The sequence below is a fragment of the Agelaius phoeniceus genome, chromosome 13 (assembly GCF_051311805.1).
Source record: "Agelaius phoeniceus isolate bAgePho1 chromosome 13, bAgePho1.hap1, whole genome shotgun sequence".
Classification (NCBI taxonomy): domain Eukaryota; kingdom Metazoa; phylum Chordata; class Aves; order Passeriformes; family Icteridae; genus Agelaius; species Agelaius phoeniceus.
The window spans coordinates 194,415-220,377 of NC_135277.1; the positions used below are offsets into that span (position 1 = coordinate 194,415).

Consider the following 25,963-nt stretch of genomic DNA (forward strand, 5'->3'; position numbering starts at 1 on the left):
GGAAATCCTGCGCACTGCAGGGCAGAACCTGACACTGGTTTAGGAAACACTGCATATTATTGCTGACTGGCGTCATTTAATAATCACTGAGTTGCTTTTCCAGCCAACTACATTGGCACAGGGTGGTCCTTCCTTGTTTTGTCAGAAAAGATATGGATTTTTCTACCTGAAACTACTTTTTGGTGGCTCTCCCTTCAGCCTGTAGAAGTCTCTTATATTGATTGGGGTTGCTCAGTTTTTGCACATAACATCATAGGATCACCAAGGTTAGAAGAGACCTTCAAGATCACCCAGTCCAACCATCCATCCAGCACTTCCACTGTAACTCCTAAACCACACCGTGCAGATACAGATCCAGACACCTCTTGAACACCACCAGGGTGGTTACTCCACCACTTCCCTGGGCAACCTGTTCCAATGCCTGGGCACTCTGACAGTGGAAACACTTTTTCTAATATCTAATCCAGATCTTTTATGTCTCAGCTTAAGGCCATCTGCATTGAACTTCTTTTCAGCAGTGGCTGGCCAGAACTGTGAGCAACAAGGACTTGTGCCCAAAGATATGGCCTCTCTGGTCACCTCAGATAGTGAGAACTCCTGCATACACCATGGCCTGCCAGTACAGTCATGGACAGCTCACATCAGCTTTGGACTGGCAGCTAGCAAAGCTCAGATTGTTCTTGTAGCTCATGGGTCTGGAATCTGGGAAATCCCATTATTTATCCTTGGAGATACACTTGCTTTTAATTGATCAGAAGGTTCTTCTTAGAAGGAAGAACCACCAGGAATGGACCTGCTCATGGCCAAGCAATGAAGAGATAAGGAAGGTGAATGATAATACCAAGCCTTGAGTCTTTAGAACTGCTGTCTTCTATGGCTTTACTGCGGGTATTGGAACAACTCAACACCAAGCATTTAAAAATCTCCGTGGATTTCTGTATTTAAGTGACTAAATTCTAAACTAAACTATAAGCCAACACCCCTTCGCCCTTGATTTGTTCTTTCAAAGGTCTGAGCCCCTTTCAAAGGTCTTGAGCATCCGAGCTGGTCGCTGTACCGCTCTGTCCATCGTGACGGAAGGAACTAAGACCCCGCGCCGTAGCGCCGGCGAGAGCTCACCGGCAATCGCCGTGCCGGCACGACCTGCCTTGGGCGGGCAGCGCGGGTGCGGCAGGCTCCCGCAGCCGGGGCAGCGCGGGCAGCCGGGGCAGCGCGGGCAGCGGGGCCGAGCGGGTACCGGGGCCGAGCGGGGCCGAGCGTAAGAGCCCCAGGGCGGGGCGGGGCGCGGCGCGAGCTGAGGCGGGGCCCGGAGGGGCAGGCCACGCCCCCTCCCGCAGTAGTGCAGGACCACGTGCCAGCTCCGCCAATCAGAGGGGGATTCGGGGCGCTTTAAGAGCCGCGCGCCAGTGACCGCGCGCTGCAGCAGCGGCCGCGGCGTTGTCATGGAGACGGCGGCGGGGCCGGTCGCCATGGTCACGGCGGCGCCGCCGGGCGGTGGGCGGCACGCGCTGCTCGCCGTGATCGGGGAGATCGGGACGGAGCCGGAGCGGGGCGCGCTGCGCGGCGCCCTGGAGCGCGGTGAGCACTGCGGCTGCGGCCGAGGGACCGGGGCCGGGCGGGCGCGATCCCTGCCCCCGAGAGCCGCGCAACTGCGCGCCTGCCGCGTCGTCCTCTGCCGCCGCCCGGGACGAGGCGGAGCTGCCGGTGCCCTCCCCGCCCTGCGGCACTGCCGTCTGGCCGCAGGGCTTCATCCGACTCCTCCCGGAGGGACGGCGGCGGAGGCCCGCGGGCGGTGGCTGCGGGAAGGGTCGAGGCGCTGTCGGACCGCGGGGCGGAGGCCGAGGCTGAAGCCGTGGGGCCCAGAGGGGCCCGGGCGGAGGGCGAGGCCGGGCGGGGCTCGGATCCCCGGCGCAGTGCGGGGCCGGTCTCTGCGGCGTCAGACGGCATTCCGTGTTTTTTTCTCCCCTGATCATTGCTTTATATGTATTAGTGACATGTAGCTAACGCAGTTTTCGAACGTCTTAAAGCTTAAAGACATTTCATGCTTCTCTTTCCCCTCAGTCTTTATTTTATTAGTGCTTGCTCCAAAATTCTGTCTTGTTGGAGGAATTGTCTTGCTGGACTGCTCACTGCGGTCCCAGGGACAGCTGTGAACGGGGGTCCCTTGTGGCATGGCCTCTCCCTGTCTATAGAGCAGCTGCATGGACCAGAGTGAGGGAGGACTAGACACACAGTGGACTGCTTCAGGAATTACACAATTCAGGAGAGGTCTGCCATAACATTTTTCTCCTCTGTTATCAATATTTTAGTAAAATCCAGAGGTCTTGGCAATGAATTAGTCTTTGTATATTAGACGCTGTGTTGTTTAGAAGTAAGGGGGAAGAAGGTGCTGAGATGATAGTTCTTCCCTTGTGGCAGTTTCTGATCATTTCTGACCAAAAGACAAAGAAGAGCTGATCAACCACATCAGGACCTTAAGGGAACTCTTGTTCTAATAAGCAGTTAGTACACTTTTGAGAAATAAAGAACAACTTTCTGACTCACCTTCACTTTTCCCCTCAGCTCCCCACTTCCAAGGCACTTTGGTTTGAAATAACAGTCATAACTATTGGCCAAACTGTGTTATTCAGAGATAATTCTGTGACTGTTTTCTTCCCAAGCATCAGCATTACTGAAGAACAGATGGACAGTGCAATTTAAGAAAAGGATGGGTGTAAAAATGTCAAATATTGTCCAATTTCTTCACTTCCTGATTCACTTTTCCAGCTATCTCTGTTGGCAGGCCACTTGTTCACGAGGAATATTTCATTCCCTTTTTCAAGGGATGGCTTCAGGAGTGGTATATCTGATTATGACCATCTGGCCTCTGAAAGACCTTCTTTGAAGGGGCCACTCTTGCTTCCTGCACAGCAGGATGATCATCTTCACTTGGCACTTCACTGAACTGGTGTGCCAACCTACATCCTTATCCATTGTCTGAATCTTTGAAATGGTGACAGATCAGACTGTGAACTAAAGGATTTCACTCTAATTCTGCAGTCACATGCCAGTAACCTGAGAATTCCCATTGCAGAGGAAAAACATGCTGCTTGCAACATAAATTGTAACTGCCACAGTAGAAATAAGTTCTACAGTTGGCCTTGTCTGACTAGAAACCTGCTGAAATTCTGCCAAATGTAACCACTTCTTTCATTTGCATCGGAGGGAGCCATTTCAGCAGTATTAGTAAGTTACTGGCAGTAGAAGTGAATCACTCAGAGCTGGAAACCTGGATTTCAGTCTCTCCTCTTACATGGAATAGGACCTCCAGCAAGTTAGAGCTTTCCCCACTGTGAAATGGGAGAATGACCTCTAGTTAAAATGGACTAATATTTGCAAATTGAAAGACATGAAAAATGAGAATAGTTAAAATTGCAGCAATCTTGAGACCTGTCAGTAGTCAGCATATTATGATGTTGAAGAGAGCTGCACTCTTGATTGAGGGAGTTCAAGCAATGTGGAAATGATTCCTACTGAAGTGTTAGCTGCTGTAGAGGGCTCATGTGAAGGTAGAACATGCTGCTGAGCAGTGAATATAAAATGGGTGAAAAAGCTAGGGTTTGTTGTGTGTCTGTTCTGTTGGCCATGGCACCCTGTCTGCATAAAAAACACACAAAAAAACCCCCAAAAAACAAAAAAAAAAACAAAAAAAAACCAAGCAAAGAACAAAATCAACAAAAACCCAACAAGAAAAAAAAAAGCCACAAACAAAAAACAAACAAAGATTTTTTTTCAGTTGATAAATCTCTTACCCTGACTGATATAAAAAGTATGTTTTTCCAGACTTCTTTCTATACCATGGTTCAGAAGAATGCAATAGTGGCTACAGGGCATTATAGGAACCTGCTCAGTTCCAGGTGTAGAGCTTTGTAGGCTGTGACATTGTGAATCTGTGGGATATCTGAACAACATTTTTCCCAAAATACTGTCTAATAAATACTAGTTTTATTTTTCTGTTACTGTGTTACTTTTGTCCAATTTTGAAACAATATCCGGAAGACTAGGTCTGGTATTGGGGAGAAAGGCCAAATCTTTTAAGCAAATTACCTCAGCAGGAAATAAAACATTCACAAGGGCATAAAGAATGAGATTGAAAACTGATGAGTCACATGGTCCCTTATCTAGGCTTTGCATTTGCAAAGAGCTTGAAGATTTACCCTTATTGTGATATAGTCTGCACTCTCATGGTAGAGGATTCTAATCAGCAAGGCTCATGTGCCACAGAGTGTTAAAGTGAAATTGTGACAAATTTGTAGAGATTATAAGTAAATTCAGACTACCTGTAGGGAAGAAAATGTTGAATAAATTGTTGCAAGTATGAGAACAAGTGAGATAATTCCACTCTTCCCTTTCTTGCTCTGAAAAAGCACCGATTCCTTCTGCAATCTAGAGGATGTAGCAGTACCTCAAATAGCACTTATTGCTGCAGTAGGACACAATGACCATGACACAGCAGCTAGTCAGCAGGATTTGCCCTGCAGAGTGCCACCTTGTTCCTGTCCAGGTCAGAATGCTCATAAGTACTGCATTAAGATTCTCTTACACTGGACATTTGGTTAAACAATTATGCTCTCTTGGAGGGTAGGATAGGAAAACACTTTGTCCATCTTCTTGCTCTATCTGTTTTCTTTATTTGTATCCCATGTCCAAATTGAAAGGGTCAGGGCTGGTAAGTTGTTTGGTTTTCTGGGTTGTTTTTTTTTTCTTTTTTTTTTTTCCCTGAAGGTCAGATGATTTAATGAGGAGGCTTTTGTGCAGTCTGAAGTGAATACTGTCAGTAAATAAGCATAATAAATAAGCTTTGTTACTCCACTGTGTCAGCTGTCACCAGAAAAAGAAACTAAGCTCAAAGTTTTTTTAGCTGCTGTAGATTCTACAGGGCTTGAGACTACTGACCTGTGTGATGCAATGCCTACTGTGTCTTGGTATGTGTAGAAAGCTGGAGTGTGTATCCTTGAGGATCCTCTCCCACCAGTGGCCAGCAAAAGCTGTTGCACAACATGGAGAGCTAGAACTGCAGTAAATGGGAATGATATCTCCAAGGAAAATTAACATGGTTACTTTGAAAGAAAGTAGATAATAGAGGCAATAAAACTTTGTATTTTATGCAAGAGAGATGGTGAAAGAACTCTTAGTGAGGACTCCACTAATAAATACTGGAGCTGAAATTCTTGTTTCAGTTAACCTTAGAAGTCTGTGGCATTGGCCTTCAACATCTGAACATCAGCAGGCATCAGCACCAGATGCTGGAGCAGGGATTCGTAGTGATATCCTGCTTTTGTTCATTGTGGCACAGTGTAGAAGAGTCACACCATCTAGGAAAGGTTGCTCCCTACTGGGATGTGAAAATCTGTGGTCTGTAGTGTTTGGTGTCCTCCAGAATGTGCACCTGCTCACATTGAGGTCTGAAGGTGACTTCCCCGGTATGGCTTGGTGCCACTTGCTCTGGGAGCAGAAGCATCTTCCTGCTGTGATATGAAGGCATCTAGCTGGCAAAGATTATAAAGATTAAAGAACAGACTCAAATGATCTCAGTGGGATCAGTGTCTTTGAAGGAGTGATTAGGCAGTGCAAGTTGGAGGAGTGGGAGGCCTTTGTGGCTTGGAGGATGCATAGGCTGTAAGGGCAAAGAAGATGATGTCTCTGAGCTTTTCAGTAGCATAACGATGAAGTAGCCCATCTCTGCCAGTGACCAGTGCTGGAGAGTGCAGATGTAAAACTAACATAATGTATTTGTTTGGGTAAGCACTAGTGTAATTCATTTGGCCTCATCTCTTGTTGGTTTCCCTTGCATGAAGTCCAAGTTGAATGGAGACTTGCTCACTGCATGTCCTTCACAGAACACTTCATTTCTTCAGGAAGAAATGTCTTATGCAAGGTAAGTATCTTATGGTCCTCTGCTTCTGAAGACCTTTTCCATCCTAAGTATGCTCATCTAGTAGAGCATCCCTGGTCTTTGTGTGTCCTGCTCACCTTTCTTTCTCCACTTCTGTTTCTGGAGTAGATGTAATGACAAGGACAGCTTACTTTTTCCTTTTTTTTTTTTTTACAGGAATTCGTTCCTGGAACATTAATACTCTGTACTGTGATCTGAATCATCAACTGCGGCTCTTTGTAAATCGACATCTGGCTCAGTTTTCTTCTGAAGTCAAAGGTCAGCTTTTTGGTTTATATGCATTAACTTTTAACTCTTGTTTTGAGTCTGGAAAAAAACAGCAAAAACAACAACAAAGAATAAAACTGATTGTGATTCAATTAGCAACTTGTTTGCCCAGGATTCTGCAGGGCTGAATGCGAAAGATAAGCAATCTTAACAGTATGTTGGATGCAATTAGTTTACCTTAAAATTACAGATCTTACTACTGAGAATAGAGTTGAATAGAAAAGTGTGCTGCTTTAAAGTCTATTAAACTAGTTAGAAGTTAGAATTAATCTATCTATATCTATCTATCTATATCTATCTATCTACCTATCTATCTATCTATCTTCTGTATCTTATTCAGCTGGCACAAAGTAGTTTACTTCGTAAGCTATTTATTATCAGCCCCTTCCTCTGAGGTTTTAAAATATGTTTTCATATGCACAAAAGGTGTTGCAAGTAGTGTGTAAGAGTAGCCAAATGACCTTTTGGATTTGTCTTTTTGAAGCTCCCTTTCCTGAGAAAAATGAATAAGAGTATTATAAAAATGGCACCAACCATTAGAAATTGGGTTTGCTTAGCTTGTGAAAAGCTTGAACTCTGTTTATAATACTTTTATGTAACATATGTTAAGTTACTATAAGAAGCACAGATGACACTTGCAAAACCTAGTTTATATAAGACCATCTTATAGTTCACTGTATGTTTTACACTCTTGTCAAAGCTTCTGAATTTTTTCCGCTGGGGAAACTGTTCTCCTAATGGACAGCTGTGAAGGAAAGTACCTGGACTATTCTCAAATGTGCCACTGACTGAGAGGTTTCACCTTCTCTGTGACTTTTTAACATGGAGATGGAATTTCTCTCTCCTTGCAAGATGGTGTGTGCATGTGTGTACACTTACGGGATTAAAAAAAAAGTGTATGAAACATATAATTTGAAACACTCAGCAGATCTGTCTCAATTTGAAGTAACCGTAACAGGGCCCATAGTATAAATAGACTAGAGCACTAATAAATTACCATGAGTATAACATTTGCCCAAGAATTCTTCTAAGTCAGAGTTGAAACATCTGGATTAATGTTAGCAAAATGTATCCTACTCACTTCCCTAGTGTAGTCCCTGAGGAGCTAGGGGTGATGAATGTGTTGGCAGTCTATGAAGAGGTTTCTGTGGTGGATCTGGGGAACTGCAAGTCTGTTAACCAACTGTAAGACTTATTGAGCAAAACAGCAACTAAATATAAGGCAGGATTAGTGTCTATCTTTGAAGACTCACCATTTCTTCTGCAAAGGGAAGTTCTGCTTTTCAAATGTCTTGTAGTTCTTCAAAGAGATCAGCAAACATGTAGATGGGTGATTTAGTCCACCAAGCAAAAATATTTGGGGAATCTAAGTCTATGAAGTCTGTTTAAGAAAGCCTATTGGCCACAGAATTAGGGGCCAGGCTTTGGTATGCAGAAGATACTGACAGAAAGATGGGTAAACAGAAGCTTTTCTTGATATACACTGTGTATAGAGACTTAGTCCTGAACTGAAAGCTTGAAGCTTAACCTGGTGTTAGTCATGCTGCCCTCTTCTTTAGAGCTTTATTCACACACCTACAGAATTTCCGGTGGGACTATACATTCCAGCTAGCACTACATAGTATCTGTTTTCTCTGGTACATTTTTGGGAAAGGAAAAGCATGGCTGCCTCTCAGCTGCTTCTGCTTCTGATGTACTTAGCAGTAGAGATGTGAGAGATTCTGGTCTGGGGATCCTAGTAGACATGGATTGACCTTAGGACCAGAGGTATTACTATAGGGGCTTCTTGGTTTGTGGCAAATGTGTATATCTGGCACACACAATTTCTCTAATAAATCTCCCTGGCAGCCCTTAAGGCCAGAACAGCCAGACAGAGAAAGGCTTTGGGATTAGGGGGGGTCTAGAAAAAAGCTTTGCCTCAAGTTAGATATTTGCACATTTCCTGTCTGGACCCATGTTTATTCAGTAAGCATAGATCTTGAAATGCAGCAAGATGATCTGTCAGAGACAAAAGGAGTGTGTGTGAGAAGAATAGATACCATTTAAAATGTGTTAAGCAGCTATATGGGACTGTGGAAAATAATGACAGTCTGTACAGGAAGATTGTGTAGGAGATAGTGTATCTTGAATGCTGAAAAGCTTAAATTGAGGAGTTATGCTATAATCCCAGGATTTCCTTGATGGTGGTAGATCTTGAATGCAGACAGGTTTCTCTCAGTGACAGCTATGGTTATGGCATGGTTTGTGGGGAGGAAGTGGGAAAGACTGCTACAAGAGAAATTTCAGATCACAACTGATAATACAATCTAGAAGAAGCTGAAAATGTGAAATGGGAACAGTCTTGTCTGCATTCCATATGTACTATCAGATAATACCCATTGGAATATAGCTGCAGTTTTAAATGCTCTCTTAGTTTTGCAGTTTCTGCTTGAGCAGCTATTTTTAACTGACTATTTTGATGGTAAAGAATCTTTATAATTTTAGTTTATTTTTTAAACTTTTGCTGCAGCTTGCTGCAAATTCATTGCTATGTATCCTGTAACAGCCCTGTGAAGGTGTTGTTCATCACTATTCTCCAGATGAACATACATAAAACTAGAGCTTTTTTATTGTTGTTTGGCTTTATACTTTATTTACCCTCTTGTTCCTACTGTGGGCAAAGGGAAGAGTGTACACAACTGATTTTCCTCTTAGCATTCGTAGCTTGGTGCTAGCTCCTCTGAGCAGATGGCCGTCCTAGAGCTCTCCTGAATCTCTCCCAGCTAATGTTGTTTTGATTCCATACTACTGGAAAGATCCCAGTCTGACTTGTGTGGGGAACATGTACCTCCACACTGGTATGCTGAGTAGGATATCTGAAGGATAAGACTATTTTTTTCAGAGGTGCATTAACTGGAGAATATAATTCCCTTAAAGGCTGATGCTTGCAGTCTGATTAGGGAGAAGTCAGCTGCAGCACAGCAGTTACTGTAAAGCCAGAGCAGTTGTTTGAGTTTCTCACTTGACAGATTTGTAGTAACCAGTAAATGTTTGACACCACTGGCAAGAAACAAAATATGGAGACTGGTAACACAATATGACTAAGTAAAGCAGTCTACCTGAATATTCCAAGACTTTCCTGTTTGCAATTTCTCACTTGGTTACAATAGTTATTTCCAACCTGTATTTGGAGGATGTTGATGCATAGTGTGAAATTAAAAGGTAACTGCAGTGTTCTGTGGGAATGGACATGGCACAGTTATCCCTCAGACAAGATTTTAGTCTGCTTAAAGATGATGAGGAACAAGTGAGTCTCAAATGCAGAACAATCAGGAAGAGAAAAGCTCATGGCAGAGCTTGTAATAGTAAAGTGAGACTGAATGCATCTTATGCAAGTTGATTTGTTGTTGGGCTTTTGAGGTTTTTTCCCCCCACTGACTTGCTGGCTCTCCTCTGAGTACCACAGACAACATGGCCCTTGCTGTAGGGGTAATCCCACAGCATGGAAGGCACAGCAAGAAATCAAGTGTGGATATATTTGGAGATTCTGGAAGCTAGTAAATTGTCTGAAGGAAGGAGAGTGTGACATGGGGAGAAAAAATGAACAGAAGTGTGCCCTCCTGTATGCTAAGGGCAGCCCCACGTGTACTTCTGCCCAGCTCTTCCTTTTGCATTAATATCCCATAGGTCAATGTTTTTACTTGTGCAAGTGATTCCATTTCTTCATGGAACTTGGAATGGCTTGGAGTGTCAGCTTGTGCCATATGCTTTTTCCAATGCACTGCTTAGTTGGTCGTCAGTGGTGAGTCTCAAGTGCATGACAGTAAAAAAAGCTGCCTTGTTTATTCAAATTATAGCTTCTAGATAGTACAGATGATAAATTTGTGTGTTCAAGCAAAAGCTGTTCTAGACAGGAGGCAAAAGACCAATTGCTTGTGAAAATTAGATTACAGTGAAAGTGTATATTCCCCACAGCTGTGGCCTCTTGCTAGAGAGATTTCTGTAACATAGGAACATAGGTCATTGAGTGATGGATTTTGTTCAGGTCTTGGCTGTTTTAATCAGAAAAGTCAGTGGCTAACACTACTGGGTTTTCTTCTTTTCTTCTTTTTTTTTTTTTTTTTCCCCACAGATGCAGCAATGATTATTTGGACTTTTGATGCAATTTCTAGTGCTTGAGCAATTAATTGACCTGTACCATTTCTCTGCCAACATTCTTCAGACCAGAGAAATACAAAGCAAGCACTTGTCAGCTTCTGTGCTTCCTCCTTGTGTGCTTGAGGGCTGTATTTACTTTCATAGTAACCACACAGAGCAAGACCTCAAAGATCCCATGAGCTGCAGTCTACTACAATAGCTTCCCAGGCTGTAAGCACAGCCTGTGTTTCTTGTTGGTACATGTGGCTGCAGTAATCCCAAGCATTACTCTTAGATTCTTCTCCCAGATAACTGGTAAAGAATATCTCTGTGGGACTTGCAAGAATCTACCAGTTAGACATAGTAGGATCTGCCAGTTAGACATACTTTAATCAGTTACTCATGTGTTCTGTAGGAATAAATCTTCTCTAAGGCTGCTGTATGTTAGGTTGGGTATTGGTCCTGGTTCAAGCCAAAGGTACACGCAGCACAGCAACAAAAAATGGTTGCATGGGCAGGAGTGTAAGATGAGTACATAAAATACTTCTTTCTTGTACTATTCTAGCTCATATCTCTTTCCAGGTCATGGAGAGGTGTTTTCCACTTGTTTAGTAACAGCACTTTTCAATTCCCACAAAGTGCTTTTTCAGTTTTTCCCTGCAAGTAGAGGAAGCAAGGAATAGAACAGTTCATTGACCTGCAACCGTATCGTATTTGCTTGGACTCTTATTCCTGCCTGGTCTCATTTTGATATACCTTCCTATATTGGACAATCCTGTCCAATCTGATTGTGTTATAGGTCTGGCATATTTGCCTTCTCATGATTTCTCCAGATTGCAGAGGCCAGACTAATCTAAGGGATAAGTCTGGGAATCTATCCCAGATATTTCGTTTTATATTTTATATTAATGCCTTTCAGATCTACCTCTTTGGGATGCTGGGAACAGAAGTGTGTAGTGTTCAAAGTGGGGTAGAGCTATGCATTTACACAGTGGCACAAGGGTTTTTTTCTTCCTTTCCCTATTTCTGACATATCTATTGCTTTCTGACTGCTGCTGAGCAGTGAGCTGACTCATGAATAGAACTGATCATAACCTCAAGGTACCCCAGTGGTACAAGTTAGCTCTGGTTAGCAATAGTTAGTGTAACTATAGATGTGGTTCATACTGGTAAATAAAGGGGCAAATGAAACTCAGCATTGTGAAGTTTCCCTGGCAGTTCACTGCAGCCGTACTTGGTACTATCCATAAGCTTTGCCACCAGTCTGCTTTCCTCCTTTTCAGGTAGTCTACAGTGAGCAGCACAAGTCACAGTGTAGGCTTATATGACATGACTTATAAAATAACGGTTGCACTATATCAATACAACCTTTGAGATTTTGACAAGCTTATTTGGTTTTTATTAAGAAGGAAGGTCATATTTTTTGTAAAGCCATGCTGATTGACATTAATTTAGCCTTCTATTTGAATCTTTACTGCTGATGGGTTTTCCAGTCTCCTAGGACTTAAATGTCAGAGTAGTGGAGCTCATATTGGAAGCTGAGAGCTTTTTAGTCAATCTTAGATCTTGTACAAGAAATTATATTTGCAGAGGCTTGGTCTGAATGCTGCACTCTCCCACCATTGTTACTGTTATAAGTTCATTGTCTCTAAAATATATTTTAATTTCTTTCAACTACAGAAAAGAAACATTTACTGAATGTTTCTGGCTCTATTTGACCTGCAGAGCTTAGTTATAAAATGAGATAGCATTAAAACATCTGCTAAAGTTGGTAAAAGCAGTGTTTTTATATATGGTCTTACGTGGTTTTGCTTTTGTGCTGAGACCACCTCTGGACATTACACATCCTCAGAGTTCTCTTTTCTTTTAAGAAGCTGAACAGAATTTTCCCCTCAATATTCAGCAGAGGAGCTAACAGAACCAGAGCAGCTGTGAAAAATTGATTCCTTCATAGGAATGATGCTTCCCATGAGTAGATGGAAGATGGGCCTCAAATCATGCATCTGATGCCAGTATACTGATGCTGCTTTGGCAGGCCAGGGAGTTGTCAGTCTTCATCTCAGTTTGCCTGTTGTATTTCAAACTGTTCCTTTGTTCCTACCAAGTATTTTGAGGTTCTCACTGTGACACCCAAAAGGCTATGCTGTGAAAATAAGAAACCAAAGCCCCGGTGAGCTGTTTTGAACTTCAGCTCAGCATAGGTCCAGCAAACACCAGTTTCTTTCTTTTGTGCTGTTCTGCCCGAACATTGTTACTGACTGAAGGTGGGGGGCAGCTAAAATTAATGTAAGTTTGGAAAGGTTTTTCCTGTGTTTTCTGCATTTTATCTCCACAGATAGTTAACTTCCCAATTTTGCGAGTTTCTTAGCTCAGAACTCCTAGAGTTGAAATCACCCCAATTGTGAATTAACTGGTTGCATTCCTAAAGTTAGAACTTGCCTTACTAAATTGTTACTCTTGCTTCTGAAACCAGATGCTGTGGTTAAATGTTGCTGGCAGTTCACGGAATTCAAAATGTTGAAATGCATGTGGAGGCAAAAAATAACTGGGTTTATCCTGGAACAATCTTCCTTGTCCTTTGAGGACAGAGGAGGGAGTGCATTGAGCTGAGCCACTCCTGCTATGCTGCCTGTCATATAGAATATTCGAGGGGTCAAGATCTGTTTGAATGGACCTTGAGGGAAGATTAACCCTTGAATTTGATAGAAAAGGAAAATAATGATGAGATCTTTGGGAAAGGGTTGGGCCTTTCTTCAGGACACAATATAAAACAAGCATATTTTGGTTTTTTTTTTCCTTTAGTACTTTGTGTCTTGGTAGGTGTGATTGGTTTTTCCCTTGTTACCTTTTAAAATTTACCTTTTCTTTGTTACCTTTTAAAAAAGAAATGTTGAGCCTGGGCTGTGCTTAAGGTAGTAGCTTGGAAATAACTCAACAGTTTTGATTTCTCAGGCCTTTTTTAAATGGCTTTGGTGGAATACATTCTGAATTGATTTGAAATGGTGGAGTTTGCTCCAGTGATGTTGGTCCTCATCTACAGAACTTTTTAGGATGGTCAAGTTGGATGACACCTAAATTTCTGATGGTTAAATAAAAGAGGAAAAAGATCTCTGAACAACACAAAAGGACAAGGACATATATTTCTTTCAGATGACCTGATCTCAGTGTTTCCTTCATATTTTTGTAAACTAAGGCCTGTTCTGGATTTTGTCTGCCTTCACTTTGCCAGTAGCTAATGTGGAAATTGACAATGACATTGTTATGTGCCTTCAGGTAAGTGAATGGTTTGAGTTTGACTTAATCCTACTTCTTTGCCTCTGAAATTTTAGTGAGTACTAATGATTCTGTCGAAAAATCTGCAGTAGACAGATTTCTACAAAGAAAATTCTCCTGGGATCACTGTTATAAAGATGGCATTTGCTTGCATTTTTATTCCTATTTCATGGGGATGAATAATTCAAAGTGATTATTGATTTCCCTTCCTCCCCTCACCGCATCCCTATCCCCTATTTGTTTTCCCTCTCTGGTTTCATCTGAGCTAGATCTTTGCAGGAAAGCATGTGCTGCAGTGCTGATCTTATCATACAGGAGAGCATAAACCCAGGAAGGAATAGTGCTTGAAATGGATGTCCTGCTTGATCCATGTCTGAAGAATATTTGCATATTTCTCAAATTTTTCCTTTTTCTTAACTAAGCAGATTACAAGCAGAAAGTGTCTAGAAACCATGACATCCTAAACATGCGCACAATTTACTAGCATTAGTTTGGAGGGACTAATGTTTTATCTCTTTAAATTTAAAATATGCCTGAAAGAGCAATTCTGTTCTGTAATAATAGCATATGGTTATTTCTGTGGTGTCTTTGCATTTAGTAGCAACTAGATCCTGTCACTGTTAGTTTTTTCTAGAATTTTCAGCTTGTCTTCAAACCTGGATTCATTTTGAGAGAAGCCTTCAAACAATGCCTGTTAAAACTGCCTGAACCTGACAGGTAATGGGTTCTACCGCCTCACAAAATGTGTCAGAGCTGTTTTGTATTGCTTACATAAAAATGTCTGCATGTCTACATCTTGGTTTCCAATTCTAAATGTTATACAAAAAAGTGAAGCACCTCTGGTGGTTTTATGAACCTGTGGTATGGGTTAATAAAAAATATACCTCTTTTTAGGCAAGTCATGTCTAGTCAATGTAACAGCCATGTAAACATGGAATTATATACAGAGTGTTGTCAACCTTCCCAACTGTATGTTGTCTTGGCAATTTTACTTGTGCCACTGCCAGTTCTAAATTCTACTCTACCCTCTCCACAGCCTTCCTTTTGGTTTCCCTTCCAGGCTTAGCTCCTGCCCGCCATTTGCAACACCTTCATTGTGATGCCTGATGCCTGTTGCCTCTCTCTTAAGATCCTGCTGTGATTTTTTTGTCAGAGCTGTCCTACCAGCTCCTTGTCTGTAGAGCATTGTGGCATTTGCTACCCAAATAACAGGCAGGGCACCTGCTGTTATTGGTGCCTCTGGAATGACACTGCTCTCCATAAGGGTGTTAGCAGCCTTTGCACCCCTGTTCAGGCCTTGAGGACAGAGTTAAAATAGCAGGTTCCCAGGAATCCATTTCTGGGGCAGCTGGTACATTTTCCAACAGGTTGCTGTCTGGTTCAGGGCAAGAATGGGATCTGAGGCAGTTAAGCATGTCTGGAAGGAGAAAATACCCTCTGCACAAAGAGAAATCTTGCACTAGGATTTGGCTCATGTAGCTCATATTGCCTTGGCTGCATTTCTTTCTTACTTTCAGTGACAGACCTGGCTTGTCCCTTCTCCTTTGCTCTCTGTGTCTGAAGGGCAATGTGGGAAGCTTTGTTGTGTTTAGGGGTGCCTTCATGTTGGCTGAGAAGTACAGCCAACTCCAGCGCTGGCAGAAGGCAGGATAGATGTATGCTGCTTCTTGGAAATGCTCTGGGAGAAGTCTTCTTTGAGCTCAGTGTAATTAGGAAAACACTAGGGATTTATTCCAGTGTCACTAAGAAATCACTGGGATTTGATCCTGGTCCCCCTCCCTCTTCTGCCACCCTCTGGGTGCTAAGGAGTTGTGCTGCACTTGTACAGGAACACCCTGCCGTTCTCACTGTGCTCTGGTATTTGCCTCAGTCCCTCTTCTCCTATTCCTTCTGGCCTTTTAGTACTGCTTGTGTTTGCTCCAGTTTTACAGCCTTGATTTATAAACCTCTTTATCCTTTCCACGGAGAGTTCTAGACAGGTCATCTTCCGTTGTTTTCCCTAAAGGTTTGCAGTTGCTGAGTTAAATTAGGATCACCATTTTTAAAACCTTATTTTCTGGGGCAAGAAGGACTAGAATGTTGCCACTGAAAACTCACAGGGTTCATGAATTTGTTTAAAGTAGGAATTGGAAAAGAGGTTGGTAGCAGGTGCACACAGTCTCTCTGGGCCTGCATTAGGGATGCTATTACCACAACAGTAAAACCTTACTTGAAGAAGAAAATGATACAAAACTAAATGGAATGGATGACTTAGGATCCCCACCTTTAAACTTTTAAAATTCCACATTAGGGCTGTTAATTCTCAATAGCTCAGATAATAAACACTTCTTGGGCCCTGAAGCATTAGAAAGATGAAAACATCATTCTCAAATTAAGGAAGAAAAGCCTAAATATGTAACTGCGTTGTAATAGATAACAACAACAACAACAACAACAATAATAATAATAATAATAATAATATACAACTGTACCTGCAAAGCTACCTGAAAGAATAAAATACTTTAGGGATTAAAGATTACGTTAAACAGAACTATATTGACAATCAAAGGGTTGTCACTACATTTCAGAAATGGTTATTTAAAAATAAGAAAACCTGACAAAAGGGGGAAACACCTTTTTGGTCAGAATTTAAGCTAACATACAGATTAAAAAGATACATATACCTGTAAATAAGTAAGGAGGTAGGAAGACTCATTGAACAGTTGCAGAGAAAGATACAGTATTCAACAAAAATGAGTCCTTTAAATACATCCTAGTACAGCCTGTAGAAAAGAGTAAAAATTGCTGTAAAAATCGCTGTAAAAATTGCAGAAATTAAGATAGCCAAGAGGATTTTGGGAGTGATTTGCCAAGACTTGAACAAGTCATCGGTTCGTTTGTTTGATTGAAAGCAGATAGCGTGTGGAAGTCAGTAACTGGATAGTCTAAGCAAAGAAATCTTCCAAATGCAAACAAATCCTTGTGCTTCTTGGCAGTTTTTTCTGTCCTGTGTGCTGTGGTGAGAGCTTAATGCCTCTGCTCTTGGATGTGCTGTGATAGCCTTGTGCAGTGAGAGCTTGAAAGCTGGGATGCAGACTAATGGAGAGGTCAGTAGAACTCTGCATTTCACACAAAGGTGTGGGGAAATAAATATATTTTACTCAAAATAATATCTGCACTATGTCTGGGTCAGGCCACAGTTATTCTTTGTTCCAAGGTTTTCAGAAGATAGTATATTCTTGATTAGAATATATTTTCTTATTAAAGTCTTTGGCCTATAGTTTTTAAGAAAATCAAATGTTTTTGAGCTTGAGATGGTAGACAGCTTGGAGTTTTTGTTCAGAGAAGCATGACCTTTAAACTCATTGTAAGACTTATGCTTTAGCTGTAGTTCTTGATATCTCATACATCATAAAAACATACAGCCTACATTTATATAAAACTCTTTTAAACATCATAGTAGAGAAAAACATAGAGATATGACCATGGCATTTGAAAATAACAGAAAAACATTTCAAGAACTGACTTTTTATATTTATGCTGGTCTAGGGAAAGACCCTGTCTATAGCTTATTATTATTTATGATCCAGGATATTTCTGTCAGTGGGATACTTGCTAAGGTGTATAGTCATGAAATAAGTGTTCACATTTTTAACAGTCTAATTACATGTTTAATTCCATATCCTAGTTAGAAAGGAACTACACCTAACATCACAGGAAGCTTTGTGGCCTTTTCAAAGCCATGAGGACAGGGAACAGCCTAAAGACAGGATCTTTGTTTCAAACCATAGTTGTCAGTTTGACAAAATGGAAAAAAGTGGTTTGAGTTTTTTTAGCATAAATAGGGAAAACCTCCCTGTCTCTTTTCTAATTCAATATGTAAAATAAATCTATCCTTGCATCAGAGAATAATAGTGTCTTTAACCTTTTATGTTTGAGTGGTTGTTGGAATTGAACCTCAATGAGCCTCATCTTAGTAGTGGTCCTGGTGCCTGGTCTGTGAGGTTCCATAACTGTCAGATGAATCTCCTGATCTCCTAAAGGACTGAAAAACTGGAAATTACCTTGATCATAGCTCTAGGTCTTCCTGGTAGAAGCTCAGTGCCCTTTTTTTAGGAACTGGAAGAGCCTTGAAGATAGGTGAGTGCTTCCCATATTAGTTCCCTTTTGCTTTTGATGACTATTTTTAGGTTTATTGCTAAATGTTGTTAAAAGCTAAAAAGAAGAGATTATCTGCAGCTGCTGTCTGATCATATGAAGGCAGGGGGGCTACCTCAGAGAACATGTGTGCAGGAGGCTTCTTAGGCCACTTAAATAACAGGTGCATGGTAAAAGCAGCAGCTACTTTAAGAACCTCTTCAGTTTTGAGAAGAGTTTTGCTGGTCAAACAGTACACATATGCCAAGAACTGTGCTTTGTGAAAACCACCATACCTTGTAAATTACTTTTGCTTAGTAAACATCCACTTGCAAAGTATAAAAATATGCATTCCAGTTTGCTGGGGTGTGAACATGTAACTAAGAGTGGAAAGTGAGAGGGAAACTAGAGACAGTAGATGTACCTACCTTCAGACATTAATTTCATAGAGATAGCTGTTTCTGATGTAAATTCTCAATAGCAATTGGAAGATACAAAATTTTTGTGACATAAAGAAATATTTTGAGGCAAAAGAGAAAAGAGCATGACATATTGTTGAAAATTTTGTTTCCTTGTAAAATAAGATCATGGAGGGAAGATAACAAATTGGTCTGTTTATATATTAAAAAGGGTTTAATGCATTTAAGGATACCCAGCTAGTTCATGCTTTAAGTTGTACTTGCGTGAGTGTTAATAGGAAGGGATTTTGAAACAATTACTAATATCAGGAAATGTCCTGATTAGACAGTAAAATCTAATTTTGCTGCTTGAAATAGAATATATCAATATTTTTTAAAAATCAATGCAGGAGATCATGCTACTCCAAATATCCTGCTAGGGGCTAAATTTGATCACTGTTGTAGGGGTGTAGAAAAGGAAAAGGCTTGTAGAGTTGTGTGTCATTGTATGAAATGGCCTGGGGTATATGCCCTTCCTGGGTGTGCAGTGGGAGCTGCCATTCTGGAGTGCTCTGAAAAATCTGCTGATGGCAATGCAGTTTCCAGTGTGGGTCAGTTCTAGAGCCACACTGGGTAATCCCCTCCCTTCCCTCCTGCACCATTGGCACTGCTCTCTGAAGTGACAGACATATCTCAGTGTCGTGGGTTTATTGGAAAAGACCCCAAGAACTGCCTAAGGGATGAAATTGTCCCTGGGCTACCCATCTGGGACAGTTCTTACACTGAAGTGGATGATGTTAACTCAAATATTAAGAAGCCTAGCTTATATGAAGCAGTAATAGCAAATACATCCTCCTGCTTTGTCTTCAGCACTCCTACATAGCAGCACCTTTAAGGTAATATCCTTTGCTCACCTGGTGCATCTTTAAACTTAAAAAGGGGACTGCACATTTGGTTTGCAGTCATCTGCATCCCCACCTGTTTACTTGGCTCTTTACTTCTGACTCCTTTTTCATTTTGACTATGCAAAACTCTTCAACTTGTGTTATACTGGTTATAGTGGGATGACTGGTACAATGGGTAGTGATAATGACCCCCTCTGTTTCAAAGAATGTCCATTGTAGTGCACAGGGGACCTATAGCGTGGAGCTATTTTCTTCATAGTTTGTCCTTTGAGAATATTTTAACCTTTGGTCTTTTTAAAATATGATGCAACGTTACCTGTCCAAAACATACAGAAATTTAAGATGTTTGATCCAGTGCATTGATTTTTCCTCAGGTTTACAGATATTTGCCACTGATTGATGTCATCTGAAAGCTACAGAAAGGAAGGTTCTGATTTGGGTTTTTTTTAACTTTTAAAACTTAAGATTCTGTGATATTTTTATTTCTGAGCATTGCACCGTGTCTGACAGTCTTTCTAAAATCACTGAGGGAGACCTGCTGTGCAGCTGACAGGACATCTCCAGCTTTCACAATTAATTCTGGAATCTAGAAGTAAGCCAGCATCACGTGTAAAGCAGTGAGAGTGGTTTCAGGTTTTGCTGTGGGGGAAAAAATCAAAAATATCACTATTGCCAACTAGCACACCATGAAGTAATCTGTACATTCCAATGCTGGACTGGGATGCCTGAGACCAGCAAAGCAGAAACAAGGAGGCACAATTCTTTGCAAGTGCCTTGGACCTGATGCTGATTATGAAACAAGTTGCAAGGTTCTCAGAAAACAATGTAAACATTTATCTGAAAACATGCTGGAAATAGATATTCAACCTCTGGAGACCTGGTATTCTTGCCACACTCATTTGCGTTCATTGTCTGTCCAGTGTGGTCCAAGCTCACCACTGGCCCATGTCCGTGCATGAGCAGCCAGGTGCTGGTGTGTGGTGTCAGGCACATCTGTCCCCCTAGCAGGGGTGGTTCGTGTCTCTCGTTTTTAACTGGAGGAGCAGCTCTGCAGCTGGAGTCCGACGTGAGGTTCCAGTTTGAGACAATTAAGCTGAAGGCGCCCAAGGTGGGATGGAGAGCACCCTTCCGGGAGCCCGTGAGGAGAGAGAGGCCCGTGAGGCCTAAGAGTGATGTGAAAAGTGTTCAGCCAGCCCCGGAACCCGCGTTGGCTGGGCTCTGACCTGTGTCGGGTATTTCGGAGCGCGGGCCGCGGTTTGACCCTTGTCGGGTGTTTCGCAGCGCGGGACAGGCCCTCGGTGCGCGCCGTTGCCCGGAGATCGAGAGCCGGAGCTCTCTGGGCCGGCCGCGGAGCCCCGGAGCGGACAGGGCCGTCCGTGGGCGGCGCGCACAGGGTTAAAGCGCTGCGCTGGGGTGGGGCCGCGGCGGCGCCTCCCCGCCTCCGTGACACGGCAGCCGCTCGCCGCAGCCCGGGCCGTGCCGTGCCGTGCCGTGCCGGCGCATCCTCCGCGCTCAGCGCAGCCCATCGGCGTCGCTTCCCGGCCAGCATGGTAGGTGCATCTTCCTTCCCCACCGGCCTGGGGCGAGCAGCGAAAGGTGCCGGGGCAGTCGGGGGTGAGGAGCCCCGGTGTCGTGGAGGTTGCGGGATGGAGGCGGCGGCGCTTTGTTCGCGCTCGGATGCTGCTCGTTGCTTTGGAAGACGTTGGTCGGCCGGGGAGGACGGGCCCTTCTGGGGAGGTAACGGGGGATATCGGTGACGGCAAGCGGACCTGTCCGGGCTCTGCGCTCTTGTGCGCGGTCCCGGGGAGCTGCTGGGGCTGCGCAGCCCTGGCAGAGTCGCAGGTGGAGAAACGCACCTGCGCGGAGCGCTCATAGCGGGTGCGGGTTTATTTCCTTGGAATTTGGGGGGTTGAGGGGGTTAGTAACAAGAGGGGAAGGTGACTGCGGATGGAGCTTGGGCTTTCTATGATCTGCGGACCTTCCCCCTTCTCAGCTGCTTGTGCTCGAGTATAGGAACAAAACCCAAATTCCCCAGCTGCTCAGCTGTTTGCTGCGCTTGTGTCCTTAGCTCAAACACAGAGAAGAATGTATGAAGATGGGTTTAGAGAAGAATCTGGAGAAAGTATTCTGCCTGTCAGGAACGTAAGGAGTCCTGCATCATTATGTTTTATCCTAGTATAGTCTTCTGACCCTGAAGATGGTGTGCTGCTGGAGAACGGAGGAGGTGGTACAAGGCATCTCACAGATGCTGCCTTTGGGCAAGGCTTGGTAAAAGACAGCATTAGCGTCTGTATCACCGTTCAGCTGATGCTGGAATGAGGCTAATACCAGGCAGGAGGGGGGAGGGTTGTTAAGGTGGACTGTCGTGCTATTGATTTGATGGAAGAGAGATACAAGGCCTGTCTTCTTTTGCAATTTTCTCTGTCCTTTGGTGCTGCACACCCGCATATGAGTAGCCTTGAAGTAGCTGAAGTCTGACTTCAAGCTTCACAACACTACATTCTTCCAGTACAGGAAACCAAAAAGCATCCAAATGCGTCCAGTAGGTGGGAGAGGAAAAAGGGAAGGTTTTCCCTAAAATGTGAGTGATGCAGCCTTTCTGTGGCAGCAGAGGGAGAAGATGTGGCCAGTCTTGGAGCTGATTTTCATCCTAGTAGGCTATAAGCAGGGACTTTGTGATTAAGAAATGAGAATAACAAAATGCTTTCTTTTTCCTAGCAGTAGTCCTTTGTCATCCCTCACCTTGCTGGACTGCCCTTGTAACACAGAGGGATAAGGGGCCAGCTGTCTCTTTATCATTAGCTCTCCTGCATTACCAGTGGTACTGTGTGATGATGACACTGCTGCAGTCACAGACACATGAGGTTCTATTTTAATAGGGTATCTCTGGCATTCGTTAGTGTCACCACCAGCAATCTTCTTGTTAAAAGTGTTAAATTATCTGTATGCTAGAGCTGAAATGTGTTGAAGTATTTCAAAATATGGCCTTTTATCTCCAGGGTTCAGAACTAGAGGAGCAAGAGCATGGTTTGGCACTTTGCACAGGCTTGGGTATGTGACCGTGATTATCTGTCAGACACTGTTGTTTTGGCTAAGAGGGAAAAAGAGAACAAGCAAAACCTTGTAAATCAGGGAGGGAGCAATGAAAAGAAGTCAGTAGAGATACCAACAAAAGCTTTCTTAATATAGAAGAGAGGGGGCTGCGAGTGATCAGACTGGGACTGCCAGTGATTAGGGAGGGGAAAAAGGAGGGAGCTGTAATCACTGTGTCATTGATCATACAGTGAGCTTGGAGGGGAGGAGCATGGCTGCTGCACACTCACGCACGCAGAGACACACGCACACACACACTGCGGCAAATTCTGCAGCTGGTGCCTGCTGGCTTGTGACTGCAGAAAAAACAAGCTCCAGTTTAAATTCTCTGATCTCAGAGACGAGGCTGTTTCTATTCCAAGTTGCTCTGGTTCCGCTGTGAAAAGCCCTGCAGGCTGGGCATTGTTCCAGAATGACAGGGATTCCTCTTTCTTCTAATGGGGTAGGGGCCCTTTTGCTGTGTCAGGTCAGTACCCTCTCTGTCTCCTTGATGGCTCCATACTGGTTGGCTGCACCCAGCCTCTGCTTCTGTCCTTACAATTTCTCCAGCAAGTAGTTACTGAGTTGGGACACATTTTTTTTCTCCCCTCCTTTCCTTTCCTGTGATCTGGCAAGGCCAGGCTGTGAGACCTTCTGTCCTACTCCCATTCTGCAGATAGAGAAATGTGTAGCTTCTTTCCTGACAAAACAATCTACCTCCTGTCATGTCCTTGTGCCACTCTTCCTCATTGTCTATCATGCTGGCATACCTGAGTCACATCTTCAGCAGGTGTGGTGGTAAGTGGATGGTAGACTGGATCACAGGAGCATGGTGAGCAATTGCCAGCTTTTTGGTGAAAGCAAGGAAGCTGCATGTGTGTGAACAAGAGGTACAATATGTCTCCAAGGGGCATGGCTGGACACCAGGGGAAGCACAGAAGAGTAGTTCTCCAGCATGAGTTTCTGTGGGATGTGGCTTGTGCTCTTTGTACATGGTCAGACACAGACCTTCCTAGGTAACCTCCAGGATACATCTTGCAAAGGAACAAGAAACTCAGAAGCAGATAAAGATGCAGTAATACATTCTTGTGATAGGCATCTGAGTACAGAGATCTTGGTGGATGCTGGTTCTAGCAGAGCCCAGGGTGCTTGCGACAGGCATTATCACAGATTTCCACTGCTCCTTGATGGGCAGAAGAGAGAGGCCTCCAGACCTTGAGAGGTGATGCTATGGGAGCAGTTCAGGTAGTCTGGTTAGTACATGGAGACCCGACAGTAGCAGCTAGTTTAAAACATGGGGAGTATCTTCCAGCCTGTTAGTTAGGCAAAAGTACCTGGGGAAGAAGGGCAGCTGCTGGAGACCTTCCATCAGCCCAGAAACTATATATGGAAGGAAGGAGAGCAAGCTATGTGTAAATGAATGCCTAAAATTTATTCTGGGGGGAATTTACTGAGATGGAAAAAAGATTTCTTTTTCTTTCCCCCTCAAAAATCATGAACTTTCTGGACTCCAACACCAGCACAGTAGCTGTTGACAGGAAAGATTAGAGAAAGTATTGAGCTAGTTTGGTTCTAACTTCTTAGTTTGTATTATTTTTTTCTCCATTCCCTTAGAGGTGCTTGGGTGCACAGTATGAATTCCTCTTACAAATGCACCTTCTGTATTTGCTGTAAACACTTTCCTTCTAAAATATTGAACATGTTTCAATTAAACATTGGAATTAACAAGCTTCTACCAGTTTTTTGCAAGTTGGTGGAACAAGCAAGTGATCAGAGTCAGTGCCTTCATGGGAGCAGTGCGCATCTGTTTGTCCTGCACTCCCGCTCGCACGCCAGCTGTCAGCACAGGGCTGTCTCTGAGCATGCTGCCACTTGCACAGTTGGTAGTTTTGGCTCACAAGTGGAGCTGAAAGTATGGCAGTGGACAGCAGGGAATGTGGAGGAAGCTGGGATTATGGTGGTGGAACAGAGCAGGGTGGGCACACAAAAAGCAGTCTTCATTAGTTCATGCTTTGCTGTGCCTAAGCTCTGTGGCTTGTTTTTACCTTTGCTTCACACTAAAGAAATGGAGATAAATTTCTACATGTGGTGACTTCAGATCAGTTTTCTTCCTCTCCAGGATCTCAAAAGTTAGTATTGGCACAGTTAGTTATGTATCCAGCTCTTCAGGAAGTTTCTGTCCTTCTTTATTCACAGATGAACATGCTTTATTCACAGATGAACATGAGCACTAATCTTCTTGGCCAGCAGGTTCTTAGTTCTCCTGAGACAGCCCTTGAAGTCTTGCTTGACCGATTTCTCAAATGCATAGAATATTACAGGGTTGACTTGGTTTTTTGGTTTTATTTTTTAATGAGGAATACAATTTTGATTAATTTCTGCTTTTCTGAAAAGCAGCATTATCTCAATAGCAGTATTTGGAAAGATATTAGTGAGCCCTTTCTTTGTTTGCTTTCGAAAGTAAAGGCTTGAATATTTCCTCCAAGAAGCTGAAGGCTGAGGATCACCAGCTGAAGGAGACCTGCAAATCACAGAGGGGCAGGATTCAATATGCATGTCCGTTATCAATATATAGCTACTGAATAACATTTCAGTGGCTACAAAGCTACTGAATAACATTTGTCTCTGTTTGCACGTGTTACTGTCACTCACGCACCCTCTTGCGAGGCACTGAAGTCTTTGGCAATGTGCTAGAACCTACCTCGGAGCTGTAAAAGTTCAGTGCTGTTTTTCACAACGTGCTATCGCTACAAAGTGTGTTTTAAAAGCATGGCAGCATAACTGGCTTCCTCTATTGACTTTCAAGTTGAGAAATTCAGTTAATTGCTTTTGCACTTTGCTTATCTTTTGTTTCACTGATGTCATCTGTCCATTCTCTATTAAGCTTCAGTGTCAAAATTTTAAGTAATTGAAGAGAAAAACTAGAAGGAAAAGGCCATTAGTAGCTCCCTGTTGAAAATTGTCTGAGGAATGTCGGTCTGTCATCAGGCACTCCAGATGTTCTTAGAAGAGAAATGGGCAAGAAGCCAGTGATTTTTCTTCTGGGTGACTAGATGTATGTTCTGAAAAGCTTGCTAAAAATGGATTAAGAGGGGTAAGTTAAGTTGCAGTACTTAGACAGAAATGCAGACCCTACCCAAGCCATGTAAGAAGTCAATGGCCTCCATCAAAAATTACTCCTTTGCACAAGGGTAAAGCATTGGATAGGGTGGCTCTCTGCACCTCTGACGCACGTAGCATCTTTCTGAAGAATCAGCTTGCAGGCTGAAAGGTATAATATGTGCTTTGGCCCAGTTCTTGGTTGCTAGATTTATGTGTGAGTTTCATTTTTTATGACTTTTCTTTATTGCTGTTGGTCCACGCTCAAAGGCAAAGAGCACTGCTAAGAAGAGGGAGGCATGGGAGCAAGAAAGGCTTCCATGCCTGCATGGATGTGAGGGAACTGAACAAGTAAGAGGCCCTGAGAGAAGCATTTGTGGTGATGGAAGCCTCTCCTGGTCCTTTTTATTCTCCCTGGTTCGTAAGTTCAGTTCCTGATTCCACTGTGTAATCTGCAAGCTGAAAGGGACCTGTCTAGATGGGGTGGCATTGGGAAGCAGGGGCTCCTGAGATGGAATAAGACTTCAGTGAGCTTGTTTCAAGCAGAGTGGTGAGAGGCAGTGGCTGAGAGGACATAACAAGGGGAAGATGGCCTGGACTACTCTGCTAGAAACCTCCTTGGCTGCTTGCAAAGCCCTCTCCCTTCACTTCTAAATGGACAGGCCCTGTGTTTGCTGGCAGAATGGAGAGGAGGCCTTGAAGTTCTCAACTTTGAAATAACTTTTTGTATCATATTCATTATTGTTGTACTCCACCACAAATCAAATCCCAGGAACACAGAC

General features: G+C 43.2%; 1 protein-coding gene across 2 annotated transcripts in view; it reads left to right on the forward strand.

Moving 5' to 3' along the window:
- The first annotated feature begins 1,422 nt into the window (after positions 1–1,422).
- MAP1A (microtubule associated protein 1A) overlaps positions 1,423–25,963 on the forward strand; it is a 50,437-nt gene continuing 25,896 nt past the window's right edge. Inside the window, exons 1-2 of one of the 2 annotated variants that reach the window (XM_077185578.1) lie at positions 1,423–1,578; positions 6,092–6,193. In XM_077185578.1, coding sequence (XP_077041693.1) covers positions 1,443–1,578; positions 6,092–6,193 — 238 coding nt within the window. In that variant the 5' untranslated portion in view covers positions 1,423–1,442. Of the gene's footprint in view, positions 1,579–6,091; positions 6,194–20,484; positions 20,561–25,963 lie in introns of those variants that run through there. The other variant, XM_054642057.2, reaches the window with a different exon arrangement.